This window comes from Corapipo altera, unplaced genomic scaffold (assembly GCF_003945725.1).
Source record: "Corapipo altera isolate COAL_440 unplaced genomic scaffold, ASM394572v1 54, whole genome shotgun sequence".
Lineage (NCBI taxonomy): Eukaryota > Metazoa > Chordata > Aves > Passeriformes > Pipridae > Corapipo > Corapipo altera.
The window spans coordinates 238633-257891 of record NW_020884902.1 but is presented as its reverse complement, the minus strand read 5'-3'; the positions used below and the strand labels follow the sequence as shown (position 1 = coordinate 257891).

Genomic DNA, 19259 nt, shown 5'->3' with positions numbered 1-19259 from the left:
ATTTCTAGTGAGTGCAGCTGGTCCATGGGTCCCTTGCCATCCCGTTGCTGGCTGGGATGCAAAACACCTGTTGTCACCATGATGGTCCCACAGTGGTCCCCTCCCCACAGAATCATGGAATCATTAAGGTTGGAAAAGACCCTAACATCATAAAGTCCAGCCTTCATTTGCCTTGTGAAGCTGTGCCTGGTCCCCTCTCTCGTGACACAGATGCTTCTAGCATCATTTCCCAGTGATATTTAATAAAGTCCTGGGGCTCTCCTAGGGGGTTTCTGGAAGCAAGCCTGCTGACCTCAGTGTGGAACTGGAGCCACCCCTGCCACTGTCCCTGGGCCAGTGGATGTCCGGGGCCAAGACCTCACTTCCTTGCCAGGATGCTCACAGGCGGCTGCCTCTGGCCTCACCTCCAGTCCTCCGGGGTTGGGTTATTTTTCAAAGTGTTCCAAGGACACGGGTTGTTGTTGCCGATAAGCAGTGAGGGGCAGCTCCGCCCCAGCAGGAACAGCTTGTCTCCTGGCTTCCCATCCGCCCCAGAAAACACTGTCCCATCTCAGCAAGCAGCATCCCTGCAAACCTGCCACAGGTTTGCTGACCATCTCCACGATGCCACATTCGGTAAGTGGTGGGGCCACAGTGCTTGGGTAGTTTGGGGTCCTGGGACGGGTGGGAGCCACTGCTGGCTCTGGTGAAAACAAGTGAGGTGGTGGAAAGGAAATGCCTAGCCCGGCGCTGCTCTCAAGTGTCAGTGTAAGTCCAGGACAGCCCCACTGATGAGGGGTGTCTGCAGGGGGTGCGCAACATCCCCCACCATGAGGCAGCACTGGCGGGTATGCCAAGTAAGGAGGGACTGGCAGAGGTCTGGAGGTCACTGCCTCAAAAAGTGTCTCCCATGGGCTGGGAATAGGCATTTGGTCAGGCTGAATATCCCTTGGGGACATTTAATGCTGCTCTAGTTGCTTGTGGCAAAAGAAGTACCCGATGGGCAACTGGAAATACAACTGGTGGAGCCCACTTCTGTTGCCCCTGATGCAGAGCAGCCCTTCAGCTTTGTCTCCATCACCCACTGTGTGCAGCACAGCCCTGTGCTTCACATGCTCCCCTGCCTCAGAGCCTGGCTTCGTGCCCTTGGAGACATCTCATGAGGCTACAGGTTCCCATCAAGACAGTTTCCTTCCACAGACCCACATGGGTCTCACCTCAGTCACTGCTCTGCAGGATGTGGGGATCTTTGGTGAGGGTGGCACCACTCTAGTTGTAGTAGGGCAGGCTGGGACAGAGTGTAAGAACCCTGGGGAGAGATGTGGGAGGGAAGCACTCCCCATTCCTGCCTGTGGGTGCAGATTTCTGCCTTGTCGAGGCAGGGGGTGAGGCTTGGATCCTTCTACAGTGCAGGCTGGTGATCTGCGTGCTGCTGGGGCTGGGGTCCCTGCTGGTGAGAGGGCTGCCCCCATCCTGCCCCCATACCTGCCAGTGCTACGACACCTCCAAAATCTTCTGCTCAGACGAGAGGATGCGGGAGATCCCGGCGGGCCTGCCAGGCAGTGCCACACAGCTCTTCTTTGTGGAGACAGGCCTGAGCAGTGTCCGCAGGGGGGCCCTGGGCACCAGTACCACCCTCACCAAGCTGGTCTTCCTCAACAACAACATCCAGGAGCTGGAAGCCGGTGCCTTTCAGTGGCTGCCCAGCCTGACTGAGCTGGAGGTGTCAGGAAACCCCTTGCCAGCAGTCAGCCTTGGGGTGCTGATGGGGTTGACCAACCTCAGCAAGCTCTCCCTGGGTGCCAATGCCATCAGCTCCTTGCACCCAGGGTTCTTCACTGCTGCATGCAGCCTGCAGGACCTGCGCTTGCGAGGGAACAGGATTGTGGCATTGCCCCCCGGCATCTTCCACCCACTCCGGCAGCTCCAGGCCCTGGACCTCTCACAGAATGTCCTGGTTGAGCTGCCAGAGGGGCTGCTGGCCCCACTCACTGCCCTCCACCTCCTCAAGCTCAGCGACAATCTGCTGGTGCGGGTGCCCCCCGGCGCTTTCAGGGCACTTGGCCAGCTGACTGAGCTCCACCTGGATGGTAACCGGCTGGAGGAGCTGCCACCCGGCATCTTCACCGGGCTGGGGGGGCTGCGGCGGCTGCAGCTGCAGCACAACGCCCTGGGCAGCCTGGCCCCTGACATCTTCACTGGTCTCCTCAACCTCACTACCCTCAACCTGGAGGGCAACCGCCTGGCCACCCTGCCTGCCACCCTCTTCACTGGCACACCCGGCCTCCTCCACCTCTCGCTGGGTCGCAACCAGCTGGAGACGCTGCCCCGGGAGCTCTTCTCCAACCTGTCGGCGCTGCAGACCCTGGTGCTTTCACACAATGCCATGGACTACCTGCCCACTGAGGTTTTCCAGGGACTGGCAGCACTGACAGCACTACAGCTGAGCCACAACAACCTCTCCAGCCTGCCAGCAGGGCTCCTGGCTGGGCTGCCCCTCCTCACTGCCCTGGCACTGGACCACAATCGCCTGGTCCGCCTGCCCCTGGGGCTCTTCGATGCCAATGATGAGCTGGTGCGTGTGGGGCTGTCTGACAACCCCTGGGCCTGTGACTGCCGCCTTGCCTATCTCCTGCACTGGCTCCAGGGCTTTGCCGAGCCCCTCATCCATGGGCAACCCTTCTGTGCCAGTCCAACTGCTCTCCAGGGACAGTCCCTGCTGGAGGTCCCCCGGGGGCAGCTGGAGTGCCCGGGAGGACCTGGTGTCCCCCCAGAGGAAGGCTGGGACAGGGATGCTCCAGGACAGTGCACCTACAGCAACCCTGAGGGCACTGTAAGCATGGTCTGTGATGCCACAAGCTGCCAGCAGCTCAGCCTTCGCCTCCCTCCTCCTCCTCCTGAGCAAGTGCAGGGGTTGGGGCCGGCATACCAGGGTGCCTGGGTGCTGCACTCCCACTGTGGCACACTGCAGGTCAGTGTCCTTGTCACAGCACAGAGCGGGAATGAAGCCACATCGCCAGGTCTCCCTGCTGTGCCCTAGAGCTCAGGCAGGTGCTGGCTTCTGCACTGGAAACCTCTGAGCCAGCCTGGGAAACAGCACCCAGTCTTGCTCTGCTACCCCTGCCTTGGTCACCAACCATCACTGAGCTCTCCACAACAGCTGGCCTGGTGGTATGTGTTTCCTGTATATTTCAAATATAATTAAAATGTATATATTATTTCTGTGCAACCAGTTCCCATGGTTCTGTCCCCCCACGTCTGCCTGTGTACCTGGGAGAGGCAGTGAAGGTCGATGTGATCCACTGGGGTCTGGTCTGGGGCTGTGCATGGTATGGTGTGGGTGCAGGTGCATGGTGGTGAGTAGGTGGCTCTTTGGCACGCTCATGGTGTACTCATCTCTGCCCACTGCAGCCCACCAGCCCCACCTCCTGCCCTGCTTCCCTTGGCACTGCAGACACCCAGCTGCAGCCTGGCAATAACTCTCAGGGCATGGTTTTGGGGTGTCCAAGGGAAGCATGGGTGAGTGCTACTGACTACCCAGCGAGGGGCATAGGCTGCCTGGCTGCAGGGTGAGCTCCAGCCCAGGCATCCACCAGCTCATCCCCCCATACCCTGCCAGGGCTTGGTCTGCAGCCCTGCAGCCTGGAGCTGGAATGCAGGAAATTCCACCTGAACAGGAGGAAGAACTTTACTGTGGGGTGACTGAACAGGTTGCCCAGCAAGGCTGTAGAGTCTCGTTCTCTGAAGATACTCAAAAGCCACCTGAACAGAGCCTTGAGCAATACACCTCAGGGAGCCCTACTTCAGGGGGGAGGTTGGATTAGATGACTTTCAGTGGCCCCTTCCAACCCTCATCTATCCTGTGATGCTGATTCTGTGACCCGTGGAGAGGAGACACAGAGTCCCAGCAGCGCTGCCCACGCAGGGGGTGGCAGGTAAGGTGGGTGCTCCCGCGGGAGGAGCGGGTGTGGGTGCACACACCGGGGTGTAAGTGCGTGTGTGTCTGTGCGTGGTGGTGGGGCGGTGCTGCGGCACCATCTCGCGGCGACAGGGACAGCGCTCCGCGGGCCGGGCAGCGCCGGGGGATCCCTCCCTGAGCCCCGCCGCCCCCCTCGGAGCGCCCCTCCCGGCCCGGCCCCACTGCTGGGCTGTGTGTCCTTGGAGGCCCTGCCCTGCTGCTGCCCACCTGGGGTGGACAGGGTCTGCGCTTGGCCCCACCTGCCCTGGCAGTGGGCTGCGATCCCAGCCCTGCTTTAGCCTCTGGGTTAAAGAAATGTGTGTATGTGGCATTTAGGGACATGTTTTAGTGGTGGACTTGTCAGTGCTGGGTTAACAGTTGGACGTGGTGATCTTAGAGGTCTTTTCCAACCTACATGGTTCTATGACTGCCAGCCCCATGCTCCTGGGAGCAATGCAGACAGGCAACACTACTTCCCAGATACAATTCTGCACAGTCATCCTGCTGTCTCTCCCAAATGGGGGACTGCCACTGTGCTTCAGACATCTCCCAGGTGATGCTGGCATGGCCACCTCCAAGCCTGGACCAAGGTACTGCAGTTGGATGCAGTTCCCCAAACCTGGCACAGCTGCCACACTGTGGCCTGGGGTGGCTGTTTGCAATCCTGTTGTGAGCTCTGTCCCCTCATGCACTTAAGCTCCTGCCACTCTTGCAGATTCTGGAACAGCCTGGCACCAAGTGGGTACCTGGATGCATACGGCATTGATGTTGGAAAGGAGTAAGGTTGTTTAAAATGTGCAGTGGTTTGTTTTTAAATTTACCAAGAAAGCTGCAATGAAGCCCAGCAAGCACAATCTGAGCCTTAATAAGTGCAGGTGAAAACTAAAGAAGACATGTTTAAATGCAATCAGTGCAATTACCCATTGGGAAGTGATGGATACCCAGTCAGTTCAAGTCTTTGCATCAAAAAGGGTGTTTCTTCCGACAGGATGCCCTGCACCAGCCAGCAGCCCTGGGTGTCCCTGCAGGAGGGTCTTTGGCCTGTATTAGGGTGCAGGACAGGACACTCAGCCCCAGCCCTCTGGTTTGGAGCTGTGGGGCTGAGCACAGAGCTTGGGCGTTGGCATATCTGTCCAGCCACAGATGTTATCACTGTTATGAGCATAAACAAGTGGCTCCAGAACTGCACCTTTAGCTACATAAGCTGAATCCTGAGGAAGGAAACAGCTTACTGTTGTGTCGGTGGGGGTGGTGCCTATGAAGCTGGTGGGTTATGCTGCTGGAGATATGGGACTGCAGAGACATTGGCTGCAAAACAGGCTGGCCTGGAAATCTTCAGGTTTCCCTGGATGTGACTAGTCAAGTGGCGCCAGGAGATAACGCCTGAGGAGTACGTGACTGAGTCCTCTCCGAGGGGTTTCTGCCATGGCCTCCCACACAGGGGCACAGCTCCGCTGCTGCCTCCCCGGCCATCCCTTATCTCCCCACGCAGACCTGTGCCCTGACCTCACTGAAACCAGGCCCTGGGCCTGGGCTGTGGATAAAGAGCTGTCCAGGTGATGGGACCCCCATCCGGTGTCCTCACTCCACACGTGGTTTGTTCCTGCAGCCTGGACTTGTCTGTGAGTGCTCCGCCAAGTAAGTGATACAAAAGCTTTTTTTGCTCTTTAAAATGTTCTGGGAGAGGCCCTGTGGGGGGCTGTTGATTGTTTCCTTGCAGCAAGAAGCACGAGAGGCTTCAGTGCCATGAGCTGGATGGGGATGCCCCTTCATGACCCTGCACTGCTGGAGGGTGGGACAAGCAAGGGATCACACTGAGGGTTTTAAAAGAGCTCTGCAGTTCAGAACTGTCTGTTTTCATCCCCATGCACCCAGCTGTTTCCACCTGCACATTTCACCCACTGTGCTGCTCCTGCAGCTGAAGTGAAGCAGGCACTTTTACATCTGCAGCTCCAGCTCCTCCACCTGAGTCTCCCTGAGGAGAGGATGGGCAGGGATCAGCAGTGGCTTCTGCCCTGGGCAACCCTGCAGGGCAGCTGGCACAACCAATGTCACCACCTCCCATTGGTTTCTCTTCAAACCCAGTGGCTTTCAGCCTCCAGTATTTGCTGAGCTCTCAACATTTAAAAAACCCCCCAACTTCTCACAGCTAATGTACCCTCCCAACATAAGGTTTTTGCATGTCAGCTTTGACGGACACCAAGAAGCAACCTATAGCTCTTTTCCCTGCTCCCACCCACGGCTGCAAATCAAAAGTTGGAATCTGCGATCCCAGTGCAATGCTGACGGCCGTTAAACCCCAGCTAATGTGTTAGCTGAGTGTTTCCAAATGTTTCCATGGAAGTGGTGGGCTCTACTAGTGGGTGTGCATCAGTGATTTCACTTTCTACCTGCAAGGCCAGAGCCCTAAACCTTAGGTAATAAAGAGTTCATCTATGGACATTTCACAGTGTTTTAACAAGCCTTGCTCTAAAGCTTGGTTGCTGCTCATAAGTTGACCATTTCTGTCTGACAGAGCTGCACAACTAAGGCCAAAATATGGTGCAATTAGCAAGAATCCTGAAAAGGAGATGCTTAGGAGCCATGTTTTAAATGATTGCCCTGAACTGAGAGAAGCAGCAAGGAAATAGCAAGTCCACCCAGCATGGTGTGGAAATTCTGAGTACACAAGATCCTCTGGTCTTGGCTGCCTCCTGGGACCCTTGTTGATCCCTCATTAGCAAGTGCAGGGCTGACTGCTCCTGTTGTTGCATGAATGGGCTGTTGCCCTGCTGACTAACTGGACCCACTGGGGCAGCACTAATGAGCAGCAGCACTTTGCCTTCTTCACCCAGGCAGACACCAAGCCTGCAGCTGAGACATGGGAGGAGGGAGAGAACACACTGTCCAGCCCTTGTCCCCCTGGAGCATCTGCCAGTGCCAAGCCATGAGCTGGCTCGCTCTCCCTCCCCATCCCTCTGTACCACAGCAGTGAACTCATCTAAATGCAGTGTGTGTTTGCTTGCATGGTCTCCTTCTTACTGAATGAGTTACGATATCTGAGTAGAAGAGTCCTGAGAGCTGAACAACAGTGTGATGCCACAATTCATGAGCTGTGAACACAAGTTTTTTGTTCTTCATAACTGATTTTTTTAAACCTTTTTTTTTTTCCAAGACAATGTACCAGCATTTCCTTTTCCTTTTCTTCCTCTCCTTCCATCCCCATAAATGCCAAGATCAAATCCTGGGTGAAGATCCATATGAAATGCCCAAAGACTACCAGCAGGTCTACAGAGGGACAAAAAATGATGTCAAAGAGATCCCAAAGATTGCAAAGCCCTTCGTTTCTGAAATGATCTTTGTGCAAACCAGCATCACTGCTATAAGGAAAGGTGCCTTCAGGTACATGCCTAACCTGATCAAGATTTTCTTTATTGGCAACAAGATCAAGACAGTTGAACCTGGAGCCTTTGATAATCTGGACAAGCTGAGGGACTTGGATATCTCTGGTGCCTCATTAGAAGAACTATCTGTGGGCACTTTCCAAAACCTCCCAAGCTTACAGAGGTTGGAGCTGAGAGACAGCCAACTCAGATACATCCCCAAAGGCCTCTTTGATGGGCTGGAAAATTTGGGAGAGCTCTCCCTGCACATCAATGCAATCCCTTCTCTTCCAGAAGGCATTTTTGATTCTCTCGTCAATTTAACCTTTTTGGACCTGTCTAGAAACAGGATCACAACTCTTCCTGTGAATGCTTTTAGCAAACTTATCCGGCTGCAGGTCCTCCGGCTGTATGAGAATGAGTTGCAAGACCTCCCAGAGGGACTGTTGGACAGTCAGATGGAGCTGCTGGAGCTCAGCCTCCAGAGCAACAGGCTCAGGGAGCTGCCACCCATGTTCCTGAGAAGCCTGCCTCACCTAGAGAAACTCCTCTTGGACAACAATCTCATCAGGGTTCTCCCACCTCAGGGCTTTTTTGGTTTAAACAAATTGAAGCTGCTGACTCTGGGTTCAAACCATATCATGGAGCTCCCCTGCTGCCTTTTTGACACCATGCCACACTTACGGGAGCTGGACCTGGGCAGGAACAGTTTGGCCACACTTCCAGATGGCATCTTTGTCAACCTCACATCCCTTGGAAAACTCATCTTGTCCCACAACCAGCTGTTAGCCCTGCCAAGAGGAGCCTTCACTGGGCTCAGTAAGCTCCTGGACCTCCAGCTGGACACAAATCAGCTCTCTGCTCTGGATGAAGAGGTCTTTGCTTCTCTCCCAAATCTGAAAACCCTCAACCTTCGAAAGAACCAACTGGAGAGTGTTCCCCGAGGGCTCCTGGACCCCCTGAAGAAGCTCAGCTCAGTGTATCTGAGTGGTAACCCATGGAGATGTGATTGCAACCTCTGCTCCCTGCACAGCTGGATCCTGAGTAACAGTGAGAAGATCAAATTGTCCACCCAAGTCTCATGCAAGAGCCCACCCCATCTGGCAGGGCAAGCAGTAACATTGCTGAGGGATGACCACTTAATTTGTCCAGCTACTCTGCCTCTTTCAGCTTCTTTTATCCCATCTCTGTCATTTAACTCCACATCATCACAAAGGATGTCAACTTTGTCATCACTTGGAGGCTTGTCCACAGCAATGCCAACCTTGCTGTCATTGGCAGCCTTTCCCATCAGGACATTGACAACCGTTCTGTCACCTGTGGTCAGCTCTGCCATGTTGCCAGCTGTCCCAACGGAGGGCACCTTCACCACTCCATTGCCAACCGTGCCATTTAAGGCCTTTGTCACCACCCCACCATCAGCTGTGCTTCAGAAGGCCTTAAGCAACAGCCCACCAACAACCAATGTGCCCAAGTCCTTCACCACCACACCATCAACAACCATGGTGCCAAAGGCCTCCATCATCACCCCATTACCAGCTGCGCTGCCAGAGACCTTCATTAACACACCACCAACAACTGTGCTGCCAACAGCCTCCATTGCCAAACCATCATCATCAACCGTGATGCTCAGGGCTTTCATCACCAGCCCATCACCAGCTGTGCCAACTTCAGCCATCATAAGCCTACAGTCTCCTGGGGCCACCCACCCAGAACCTGTGCCATCCACTCTAGCTTCTGCCACCACGCAGGTGCCAACAAGCCCGCTGGCACCCACCACCAGACATGTGCTTCCTGTTCTTATGGTGCCCACCAGACCACTGGCAACCACCACCAGACAAGTGCCTCCTGCTCTTTCAGTGCCCAGGGAGAGGCCAGCCACCATCCCACAGGGAACACCCAAAACCTCCCTTGTCTCAGCCCCCTCCATGGCACTCTGGCCATCCCCCAAGACTGCTGAACTGGGCACGGTCCCACTGGCCTCACACTCCCCATCCCACCATGCTCCTGCACCAGGCAGGGAGCAGGACCATGCCACCACATGGGACTTGTCCCCAGCTGGCACCCAGCCCACCCCCAGTGCTCCCCAACATGCTTCTGCCCCGGCAGGCACCGTCCTACTCCCAACGCCTCCCATCCCTTTGCCACCAGACCACACGAGCCCCTGCCCGGCCTCCCCGCCCCTGGCCCCCGGCGGTCATCGTGCCTGGGGCTGGTCCCTGCGGGCCAGTCCACGGCAGTGCCGGCTGTCCCTGGCGCTGGGGCTGGCCGCGCTGGCGCTGCAGGCAGCCTGCACGCTGCTGTGGGGGATGCTCGCCCTTCTCCTTCACCAGGACACACGACACCGCCCCGGGCCGCCTGTGAGGCTGCTGAGCCTTCAGGCTCTGGCTGATCCGGGGACCCCCGAGCCAGCTCAGGCACCGCTTTAAGCTTCGCTGCCCCTGTGTGACCTAGGCTGTGCCCGTTGTCCTTCTTTGGGATCTGCAGCCGTGCTGGCCGCAGAGTGTGTGTATCCCTGGGGCTGGGGACCCAGCACCCAGGCCGTTCCCAGGATGGGGGACTCGACACCCAGGCCGTTCCCAGGATGGGGGTCCCAGTAGCCAGGCCTTTTTGGGATGCCTTCCAACTGACGCCCGGCGATGCTCGCAGACTGAAAGCCTGTATGCGGTGTCCCTGCCTGACGGCCCTTCTGCCAAACGACACTAGATGGCATCCCGACACAGGCAGTGGCTGCCACCGCCTTCCTGCGGCCACTGAAATGCCAGAGCCCCCGCACACGCCGGCCAGGACCCGCCGCACCGCGGACACGGCCACTCTTGCTCGCAGGGTCAGGAGCCCCGGCCCGAATCGACTCGCCAGCCCTGGAAGGTACCTGCAGTCCTTGGGGAAGGACATGCCAAGGCTTCTCGCCCCGCGCCCTGTCTTCTTCCCCGTGCCATATTACGGGGTGTGTCAGTGCCTGTACTCCTCTTCCCCTCTCCTGTTCACCTCTTCCCCTCTCCTGTTCTCTTTCCTCCTCCGTGATATTAAAGCCCCCCCTGCACCTCTGGGCTGACAAGAGGATTATTTTCATCCCAGTGCTTTTCTTGCCATGACCTGCTGTGGAGTGTTCCTGTTGCTTGCTGGAGTCTGGGGTCCCCAGTCAGTGCCAGCCATTGGGGACTGGTGTAGGATCAGGGCTGCACACCCTCCACAGGCAGCAACACAGTGAGACAACAGATGTGCTTTTCTTCCCCTTCTTAAACCTCATGTCCCCCAAAACCTCTTGACAATGCTGCTTGCCCTGGTCCCTCTGGTAGAGTGATGTTTCAGCATGGCCAGCCTTGTACTTCTCTACCATGACCTCACCTGATGCTGAGCCCCTGCTGCAGGCCGGACACTGGCTCTTGGGAAGCTTAGGAGGAAGGGGCTAATGCTCCTCACAACTGAAGGGTTGATGTGCAGCTTCACCTCCAGTCCTGGGCTCCTGCAAGGCCTAGGAAAGCGCCAAACTTCAACAAAAGTGAGGTTTCTGCCATTGCAGAAAGTGCTGAAACCTTACCTGGAAAGCTTTATTCCAGAATTGAGCCAATGAACACAGGGGTTGTTCCCTTATTTCGGTCTCTGGGTAGCTTTTTGGCTCTAGGCTCCGTGTTGACTTTGCCCTGTGCAAGGTAAGCTGCTCCGAAATTCAATCACTCCAGTTCCTAGAGTTGCAGGTGTCTGTCTTCAACTCCTTGCCTTTGCCACTGGCACCTGCTCTGTCCTGTTCTGCCTTTGGGTGCCCTTCCCCTGTTGTGGGGCTGCCTGGCTTTGCGGGGTCCCAAGGGGAGAGTCCCTGAAAATCAAGTCTGGACATGTATTTTGCAAGGAAAAACAGAAAAGCAGCTCAGAAACCTCCTGGCCAGCAAGCCCTGAGCCTGGTGCCCAGTTCCCTGGGCCCAGTTCCCTTGCCTGGTGTGAGACCACGGAAGGGGAAAAGGGGCTTTGTGTTAGGGTACCTGCCTGCAGCTATGCATTAGGGACCTGGATATACCTCTTTGCTAAGAACCTGTGCAGTGTTACAGGCCCTTCGGCTATTCCTTGAAGCCCTGCTGATGGCTGTGAAATACGGGAGGCGAGCATGGGGCAGCACATCTGGGCGGGATGGAGCGAGCGGCTCCAGGGCTGGGGCTGGCACTGCAGGTAATGAGATACAGATGAGGGAGAGGGAGTGTTTTTTCTGGCAGTCCAGATGGACTCGGCTTAATACTTGATTTAGAGGGTTTGAAAGTGGGGCCTGGCTGCTGGGGAACAGACCCCGAGCACTTCCCGGGGCAACGAGGGGGGGTCTCCACTGGCTTTTCAGATATTTAATGGCCCAGCGCAGTCTAAACAGGGAAGTACTTCGGGGTGAGATTAGCACAACATAATCACATCTTAAAAGGTCTTCAGAGACACAAGGCACGTCCGCTCTCGTATTAATTACTTGTTATTAATAAAGCTGGGGTCAGGCGCGAGGTGTTCTCTCCGGAGCGGGCTGGTTCCCTCTTTGCAGAGCGGTGGTGTATCTGAAGGCAGCACAAAGCTTTGCAGCCTCCACCTGTGCCCATCCGGCTCTGGAAACCAAATGGCCAACATTCCTACAGCTGCCTTTAAAACTAATTTGCCCCATAATACCCCAAAAGGGCCATGTCTTTCTAAGTGCCCAGAACACCTTGGAGTGCTGTAAAATAATGACAGCCAAGGGTGTTCTCAGCACGGGAATTTCCTGCTATGATTGATTTCTAATTTGCAATGAAAATACAGCCACCCATGTTGCCGGGACCAGGTTGGTGCAGCTGGCTCACAGGCAGGAGTCACCTCCCTCCATCACGTTAGGAACAATCCTTAGAGGGCTATAGCTGGGCTGGAATGCCCAGGATTGCCCATGCACCGAATGAGATATCACCTCCCTTCACTCTCCCTCTGCTTGCTGCTCCTTGCATAGGATGCCCCTGGTTTTTGCTTTGGGAAAAAAAAAAAAAAGTGTGAGCATCCCTGTGTGGCAACTCCAGGCTGCTTGTGGCATTGTACACCTCTTCCTGGTTACTGTGATTGCCCGAGGTCCTCATAGCTCACCTCAGGTGACCAAAGTTAGAAGCAGAGACAGGACACCATGCATGTGTGTCCTAGAGTAGTGCTGGGATCAGGAGTCTCCAGCATGGCCTGGAAGTTTCAGAGCTGCCACTGGCTCTCTTCCAGCCCTGTGCAGGTGAGAAGTGGTTCCCACAGCTCTGTCACTCATGCTGTAGTGCCGACCTATAACCCCTCTGCCTGTCAGCCCTGCTGGGAGACACCCACACTGCGGGTGTGTTCCTTCCACCTGCCTCTGTTCCCCTTTCTGCCCCTGGGGCACCCCATGGGCGGGAAAGGGGCTTGTGAGAAAGAACCCTTTATTGTGGCTGGTGGGAAGTGGGGCAATGAACACCTGCATGAGGGGATTTGCACAATAACCTGGGCGAGCAGCAAGCCTGGGCTTTTGGCAGGCAAGTTTCACTGCTGGCTTATGACGGGAACATGTCCCAACTCGTGGCCACGCTGCCATGACTTCCTCACGGGGTGCCTGCCTCGTGTGCCTGTCCTGAACACGTGCAGAGCTGTGCTGGGAGTAGTGTCTCAGTGGCTGCTGGTGTGGTTTCAGTTGGCATGGAAGGACTGGGGGCTGGCTGCTCCATGTGCTGTGGGCAGGGCAAGAAGGGGCTGGTTTGGCACCCTATCCTATAGGAGCAGGGAGGTGCTGGTGATGCTGCTGGAAGAGGTGGGATGGGTGACCTGGGACCTGCAGGTTGAGGACCTGAGCCAGGGTAGCTCCCTGGCAAGGGCAGCTGCAGCTGCTGGCATTAGCCTAAGGACTAGCTGGGCAGGCAAGTGCAGCACTCATTCACCCCCTACTGCGCTCAGCAGAGATGGCCCTGGGCTGGCAGTTGTTGCTCAGTGCTGCTGTGCCCCCTCGATGCTGGTGTTGGTTTTGAACACCAGCACCACTCCTCCATGTGTCTTCTGGATGGTTCGTCTCTCCCTCTCCATCCTTCATCTGCAGCAGCCCTCCCCACAACCACTCACAGTACCCATCCAGTCACATCAAGCTGCCCCTTGCCAAGGAGCCCCGTGAGACGCAGGGGCCAGGAGCTGAACTGGGACATTCATTCATCTGCTTTGGCCTTGGCATCTCACACCCCTCCTGCAGCGGGGGCCCAACCTCCCCCAGGCCACACAGGGCAGCGAGAGGACACCCAGCATGGGGGGCAGGGCTCAAATGGGGGGGGGGCACCACCGTCACTCCCATCCTGCCTGCCTCATGCCTTGGGCTGCCCAGGTTTTTATCCAGGGATTGGGGCAGAGCATGAGAGCGAGGGCAAGAAAAACAAGCCGGTGCATCCACCCTCGAGCAGTGGGAGAGCCCAGAGGGGCGGAAGTCTCTGTTTGTTTAAGGTGCAAACAAGTGCTGTTAATCTGCTGCCTGTTTGTATTTCTTTAGAGTCTCTGAGTGTGGGGGGGAGCAGAGATGGGGTCTCCCCTTTGTGCGGGGGCAGGGTCAGGCTATTGGAAGTGAAGGTGAGAAAACACAGAGAGGCAGCTGGAACCTGCTTTGGGAGGGTAAGATTTTTTCGGCTATTTATGATAATTAATGGGAAACGTTCCTCAAGCATTTCAGATGATTCTGTAATGAAGTTGGGCCGAATGTTTCCGCTTTGTTCCCCTGAAACCATTAAAAATCCCCCTTCTTTGGCTGCCTTAATGCAATGCTGAAAAGGCACAATGGCATAAAAGTGGCTCTGGGCAGGGTGGCTTGCCTCCCGCCCCACCAGATAGAGCCCTTCAGAGCCCAGATTTTCTGGGTTAATAAAACCTCAGCACTCGCAATGTTCATGCAAAAGCTGCTGTGGATCCCGTGCCCAGGGCTCCTTCATATCCCTGATGTGGGTGGGTGTGTGTGAGCGCCAGCTTGGTGTGCTCAGGGGGGAGCACAAACACACCGGAGTGAGAAAGGGCAGGCACAGCCAGGGAAGCCATCTCTCCTCTGTTATAGAAAAGCTACTTCAGCCCGTGGTTGTTCTGGGAATTTGCTGGGGTGAAATGCTGCACTGGGAGAGGACCAGTGTCCGTGCAAGGGGAAGTGGGGAGTCCAGCCCAAAGGAAAGTCCTTCTAAGTCAGTGCTGTTCTGGGCCAGATCCTGCTCTACCTGCTGGGCTGGGCAGCATCCAGGCACCAGCGGAGAGCAAGGGGCCTGAAATCCAGCCATGACCCTCTGGGTGAATCATTATCAGTCTCCTCTGAGCTGGCTCAGTCTCCTCTTGCTTTTAGCAGTGGAAGGCTTTTCCAGCACACGTGATGAAAAGAAAATCCACCTGCCTGATCTCACACATCTATCAGCACTATTTCCCCAGGGATGATGTATAAAGCTAATGGGAGCTCTCCTGCTAAAGCTATGATAAAAAGAGGAAATGGCAAGAGCTTTTAGCATACTGGTGGGGGCTGAGCATGATGGATTTTGGTGTCCCCATCAATATTCTCATGTGGACTCCTGTCAATTAGCTTAGTCTCCTAGGCTGGGATATGGGGCTACAGCTGGCCAGGGGAGCTGTTCCCCTTCTGCTTCACCTTTGGCTGGGCAAGGGTGGCTGGGGAGCACTTGGGCACCCAGTGTGGGCACCCAGCAGCAGCACAGTCCTGCAGTGCTGGCACCTTCCAGGCCAGGCACCTTCCCTCCCAGCCACAGCTGGTGTCTTTTAGACAGCGACTGCTAATTGGGATCACGTCGTCCTTAATGCCCACCCGCTGCCCCATGACTGGAGTCAACATGCCCCACTAAGGCACTAAATTATCAGGTTGTGGAGGAGAGGTTAAGGACTGGGAGCATGGCTTCCCGGGAGCTGCCTCATCCCTCCGCCTCTCCTGCTCCAGTCATAATCAAACAATCATATCAACCCCCTCACTCCTTTCAATAGGGGAAAATTTGCAGACAAATTCCTGCTAGTGGAATGCTGGAGCTCTCCTGGGTGGTGAGATAAAGATACCTGTCATCTCTGCCCGTCCCCAACACTGGCTCATGCTGGGAGCATGGCTGGGGAGCTCCATGCTTTCCACAGGCAGTGTGGGAATGGATCAGGAGGGCTCCCTGGAGAAGCACATTCCCTAAGATAATGCATGGCCCACAGTGACACAATGAGCCCTGCTGTGAATAAGCTGGAGTCCTTACCTCTGGTTTCTGTTACGGCAGGTCCTGAAGCACCACTTGAATTGTGATGCCTTTGCCAGTCCCCATGTCTGTACCGCCAACCTTTTCCCAGGAAAAATCTCTAGATATACAGTAAATTTTCTGTGGGAGCTGGGGTAGAGGTACTGGGACTGAGATGGAGTATTTGACTGGTATATGTCTGCAGGCAATGGTGGTGGGTCCCGGGCAAACTGCAGTGTATTGTCTCATAGATGGGGACATCAGTGCGGGTTGCTCCCTGCATCATGCTTTAAGCCTCCACATTGAGCCAAATTGCTGTCTTGGTAAAGTTTGCAGTGGAAAACCAGCTATCTTAATGTATAAAAGTGATGATATTAAGCCTCATGGAACATGGCAAGCCCATGGCTTCACCAGCAGCACACAGCAGCTCTTGCCAAGACGCCTTGTGTTTGAGGGACCAGGTAGCTCCGGTACCACCCTCATCCCTGCCAGCATATCTCCACCCTTTCACTCTGCCTCCCTCCCAGGTCCGACGATTGCTTTCCAGTGAATTATTTACATAAGCTCCCAGCAGTGGCTGGAGACAAAAACTCAGGTACAGAGCAGCAGCAAGCTCCTGACCTTTCCCACCGCCGGACAAACGGAGCCAGCAGCACGAGGCGGGCGCACAAAGGCGCTGTGCCGGCCAGAGCGCTGACCCCGCCGTGCCACAGCTACCTGCTGCTCTGCCACAATGGCCCCACGGCCCCGGCCGGCCTGCCGGGGCGATGAAAAAGGGTCTGGGATAATAATGAGCCTGACTACCACTGCTCTCTTCAGAGAACCGAGTCAACTCCTTGGGAAGAAAGAAAAAAAAAAAGAAGGAAAAAAAAAAAAAAGAAAAACCCCTCTCGGATAATAAAGAAGTAACAAATGAAGACTGAAAGCCTATAGAAGGCGTCTTAACCCAGTGAAGAAAAAAAATGTCAACATCTGTGGAGCTGTCTGCAAAAACAGACCAAACCCCTAATGAATACCCTCTAGAAAAGACATTCACTCGAGGAAAGGCAAAAGGCTACATTTTTCTATGGAGGTATAAAGATTTTGATGAATCTGCCCTTTCCCTTTCCAGTGCAGTTGAACCAAGCACTAATGTTCATCTTCAGCTGTATTAAAGAGTGCGGAGGGGGGCAGCGGGGGGAAGAGTCTTGATCTGAAAGCTTATGGGGAGGGTGGATTTAGGGAGCCTGGATGGATGTCTGAGCACTAAACCAAGGAAGAAAAGCAACAGGCATTAGAGAAAATACTGTTTAACAAGAGTTTCTTTAGTCAACCCATTTGAGCAGAGATTGGTGTGCTATAAACGTAATCCTCTTAGTGCTGACTTAAACATGTTTGTACAAAACAGGGAAATATAATATGAATGTAATAGTCACGTTTGCTAAAATGCTTAATAAAAAGACAAAAGTCCTTTATTTTGATCTTCAGCTCTGGTACGGGCTTGGGGCACAGCAGATGTTTTCTCAGAACTCTGTTTGAAAAAAAAAAAAAAAGAAATTGAGAAGATGGTTGTGTCCCGGCTGGCTGTGTCACATGGCACTGCAGCGTCTTCCCAGGGTTTGTTGCTGGACAAGCCAACCCTTGCCTAATGAGCCCCCCAGCTCTCCAGTGTGCCAGGTGAGCCAGGGGTTTGAACCTAAAAACACTTGGTGAGGAGCGGTTGGTAAACAAGGCATGTGTCAGGTGGGAAGGCACCTTTGCTGTGCCCAGAAGATTTGCTGAGGGAAACAGAGCTAAGGAATAGTCCCCAGCTGGTAAGGGTGCAGACAGAGTTTAGGTCCTGGGCTGTCAGACTCAGATCCAGCTGGAGCTATTGTGGAGGGACCATAACAGTCATCCTCAGGTACATCCTACCTTGTGCTACAGACACAGTGGGAAAACCAATGGGTAGAGTTGCTGTAATCACCATCCTAACATCTATGTTAATCAGAGACGAATTTTAAAGACATGGATGAAATGTTGCAGGTTCGTTCTCATTTTTTTTTTCTTTTCTATAGAATAATCATAGAAAATGCTAAACTGAAATGGCAATGTTTAGTTTTGACTTTGCTTGATAAACTTTCAATTCATGCTGATGCTGTACAGCCATACTGACTAATGTTAAACACATATTTATCTTGGGCATTCTTGGTACTTCACACTGTGAAATACCAGCAATATGGGCAGAAGATATGGTGATAAAGTCAGGTCACTTTTCCATGTCTAATAGTCAAACATCCCTATTCCACAGTAAATTTCAGACCTTTCTTATGATTCTGGCCAAACAGGGGTGCTGCAGTACAGGGCAGCTCACGTGGTGGGGCAGAAAAAGGCATCTCCGTAAGTACCCTGGAGGGTGGGCGTACTGTGCTCCCCTTGGCTCTCACATGGCACCAGGGAGCTGTTGATAGGACTAAAATAAAATGTTTTTCTCTATGTTTCTCAAAGAGGTATCTTATTGCCCCAAGAAGCTACGGTTCCCCTTTGGGCTGGCTTGGGTGGGTATTGGTGGTTGGGACTTGGGCCAATGCCAGGGTTTGTCCTGCAGGTTTGAGTACCTGGTCACGCCACAGTGCCACCTCCTGGAGATGGAGGGGTGACATGGGGACAGGGCTGTTTGCTTTCTGCTGCAGCCAATGTCAGTGCAAACTAGGTAAAACTTGTTTCCTGAAGAAAATTTCCACTCCAGTAAGAAAAGAAATGCCCCAGCGGTTTTGGAAGCACATCAGATGTTTTCTGGTATGGTCCACAATGTGTACAGCGAATGCAAGGCATTTTCTGTGGACAGTAGATATTTTCCACAATAACAACATATTTTTGTTTTTTTTAAAAAATCATCTGGTCTCCCAATTAAAAAGAAAGAAAAAGGGCTTTGAAAGCAGATATTTTCTGACTGCCAGGCTCCTGTGCTTGGGCACTGCAGCAGTGAGCAGGGATGGAACAGCCCCTCCAGTGACAGGGCAGTAAGAGGGGGAGCTGAGTGGTCAGGGGTGAGCTGGGTTGATACCCGTGCCTGATGCCTGTTAGTGGGTATGTGCAGAGGTTTGATGCCATGGAGTTCAGTTCCCTGGCATCACCCATCACCCTCCCTGTCACTTGTCACCAGGTGGGGAGGATGACAAGTCATGTGTTTCCCACCAGGCAACTGCTTGGCAAAGTCACCCAGGCCACCAAAATGGGTGGCAGCTCCAGGGAGAAGCCAGGGGCATTTGGAGCCAGACTAATGGGGATATGCCTGAAATGCAGTTCATCCAGATCTGTGCAGCCAGACAGAAACTCTGGTGCTGGGCTTGGACAAACAGTCCTGGTTTGGGTGTGAAATGGTGAAAAAAGACTTTAAACAGCCAACTTGCTGCCTGCAGGGAATGGATGCATTTTTGGTAGTGGGAAAATAGGAAATGGGTTCATTGTTAGAGTCCACCGTCACTATTTTTTGGAGGCCGCTTCCTTGGCTAAAGGAAAATTAAACATAGATGATTTTTCCACAGGGGAAGGAGGCTCTTGGTGCTCAGGGCTGCTCCCTTGGGTGACAGTGCCCTTGTTCTGTTTCAGGTAGCAAACCTCTTGTACTGCATCTTCTCAGGTACCGTGGGAGGCAGAGGAAGGGCTGGAGCAAGGCAGAGTAAGGAGCATCAAACCAGAGCTAAGGAGCCAGCAGTTACTTGCTGTCTCCCTGGCACCTCTTGCACCCCCAGTCTGAACTTCCCAGGCAGAGAGCAGGGTGTGCAGCCCCATATGTAAAACCATGCACTGGCAGGCTGA

At 54.4% G+C, this 19259-nt stretch overlaps 2 protein-coding genes across 2 annotated transcripts; both read left to right on the top strand.

Moving 5' to 3' along the window:
• Positions 1–467: 467 nt before the first annotated feature.
• Positions 468–3573, top strand: LOC113950677 (carboxypeptidase N subunit 2-like). Its single transcript, XM_027650702.1, has 2 exons — positions 468–615; positions 1388–3573. The coding sequence occupies exons 1-2, from the start codon at positions 604–606 to the stop codon at positions 3017–3019; spliced, it is 1644 nt and encodes a 547-aa protein (XP_027506503.1). The 5' UTR covers positions 468–603; the 3' UTR covers positions 3020–3573.
• Positions 3574–4193: 620 nt separating this feature from the next.
• LOC113950537 (vasorin-like) lies at positions 4194–9728 on the top strand. Its single transcript, XM_027650455.1, has 2 exons — positions 4194–5575; positions 7092–9728. Exon 2 carries the CDS (start codon positions 7095–7097, stop codon positions 9726–9728), a length of 2634 nt encoding a protein of 877 aa, XP_027506256.1. The 5' UTR covers positions 4194–5575; positions 7092–7094.
• The last annotated feature ends 9531 nt before the right edge of the window (positions 9729–19259 follow it).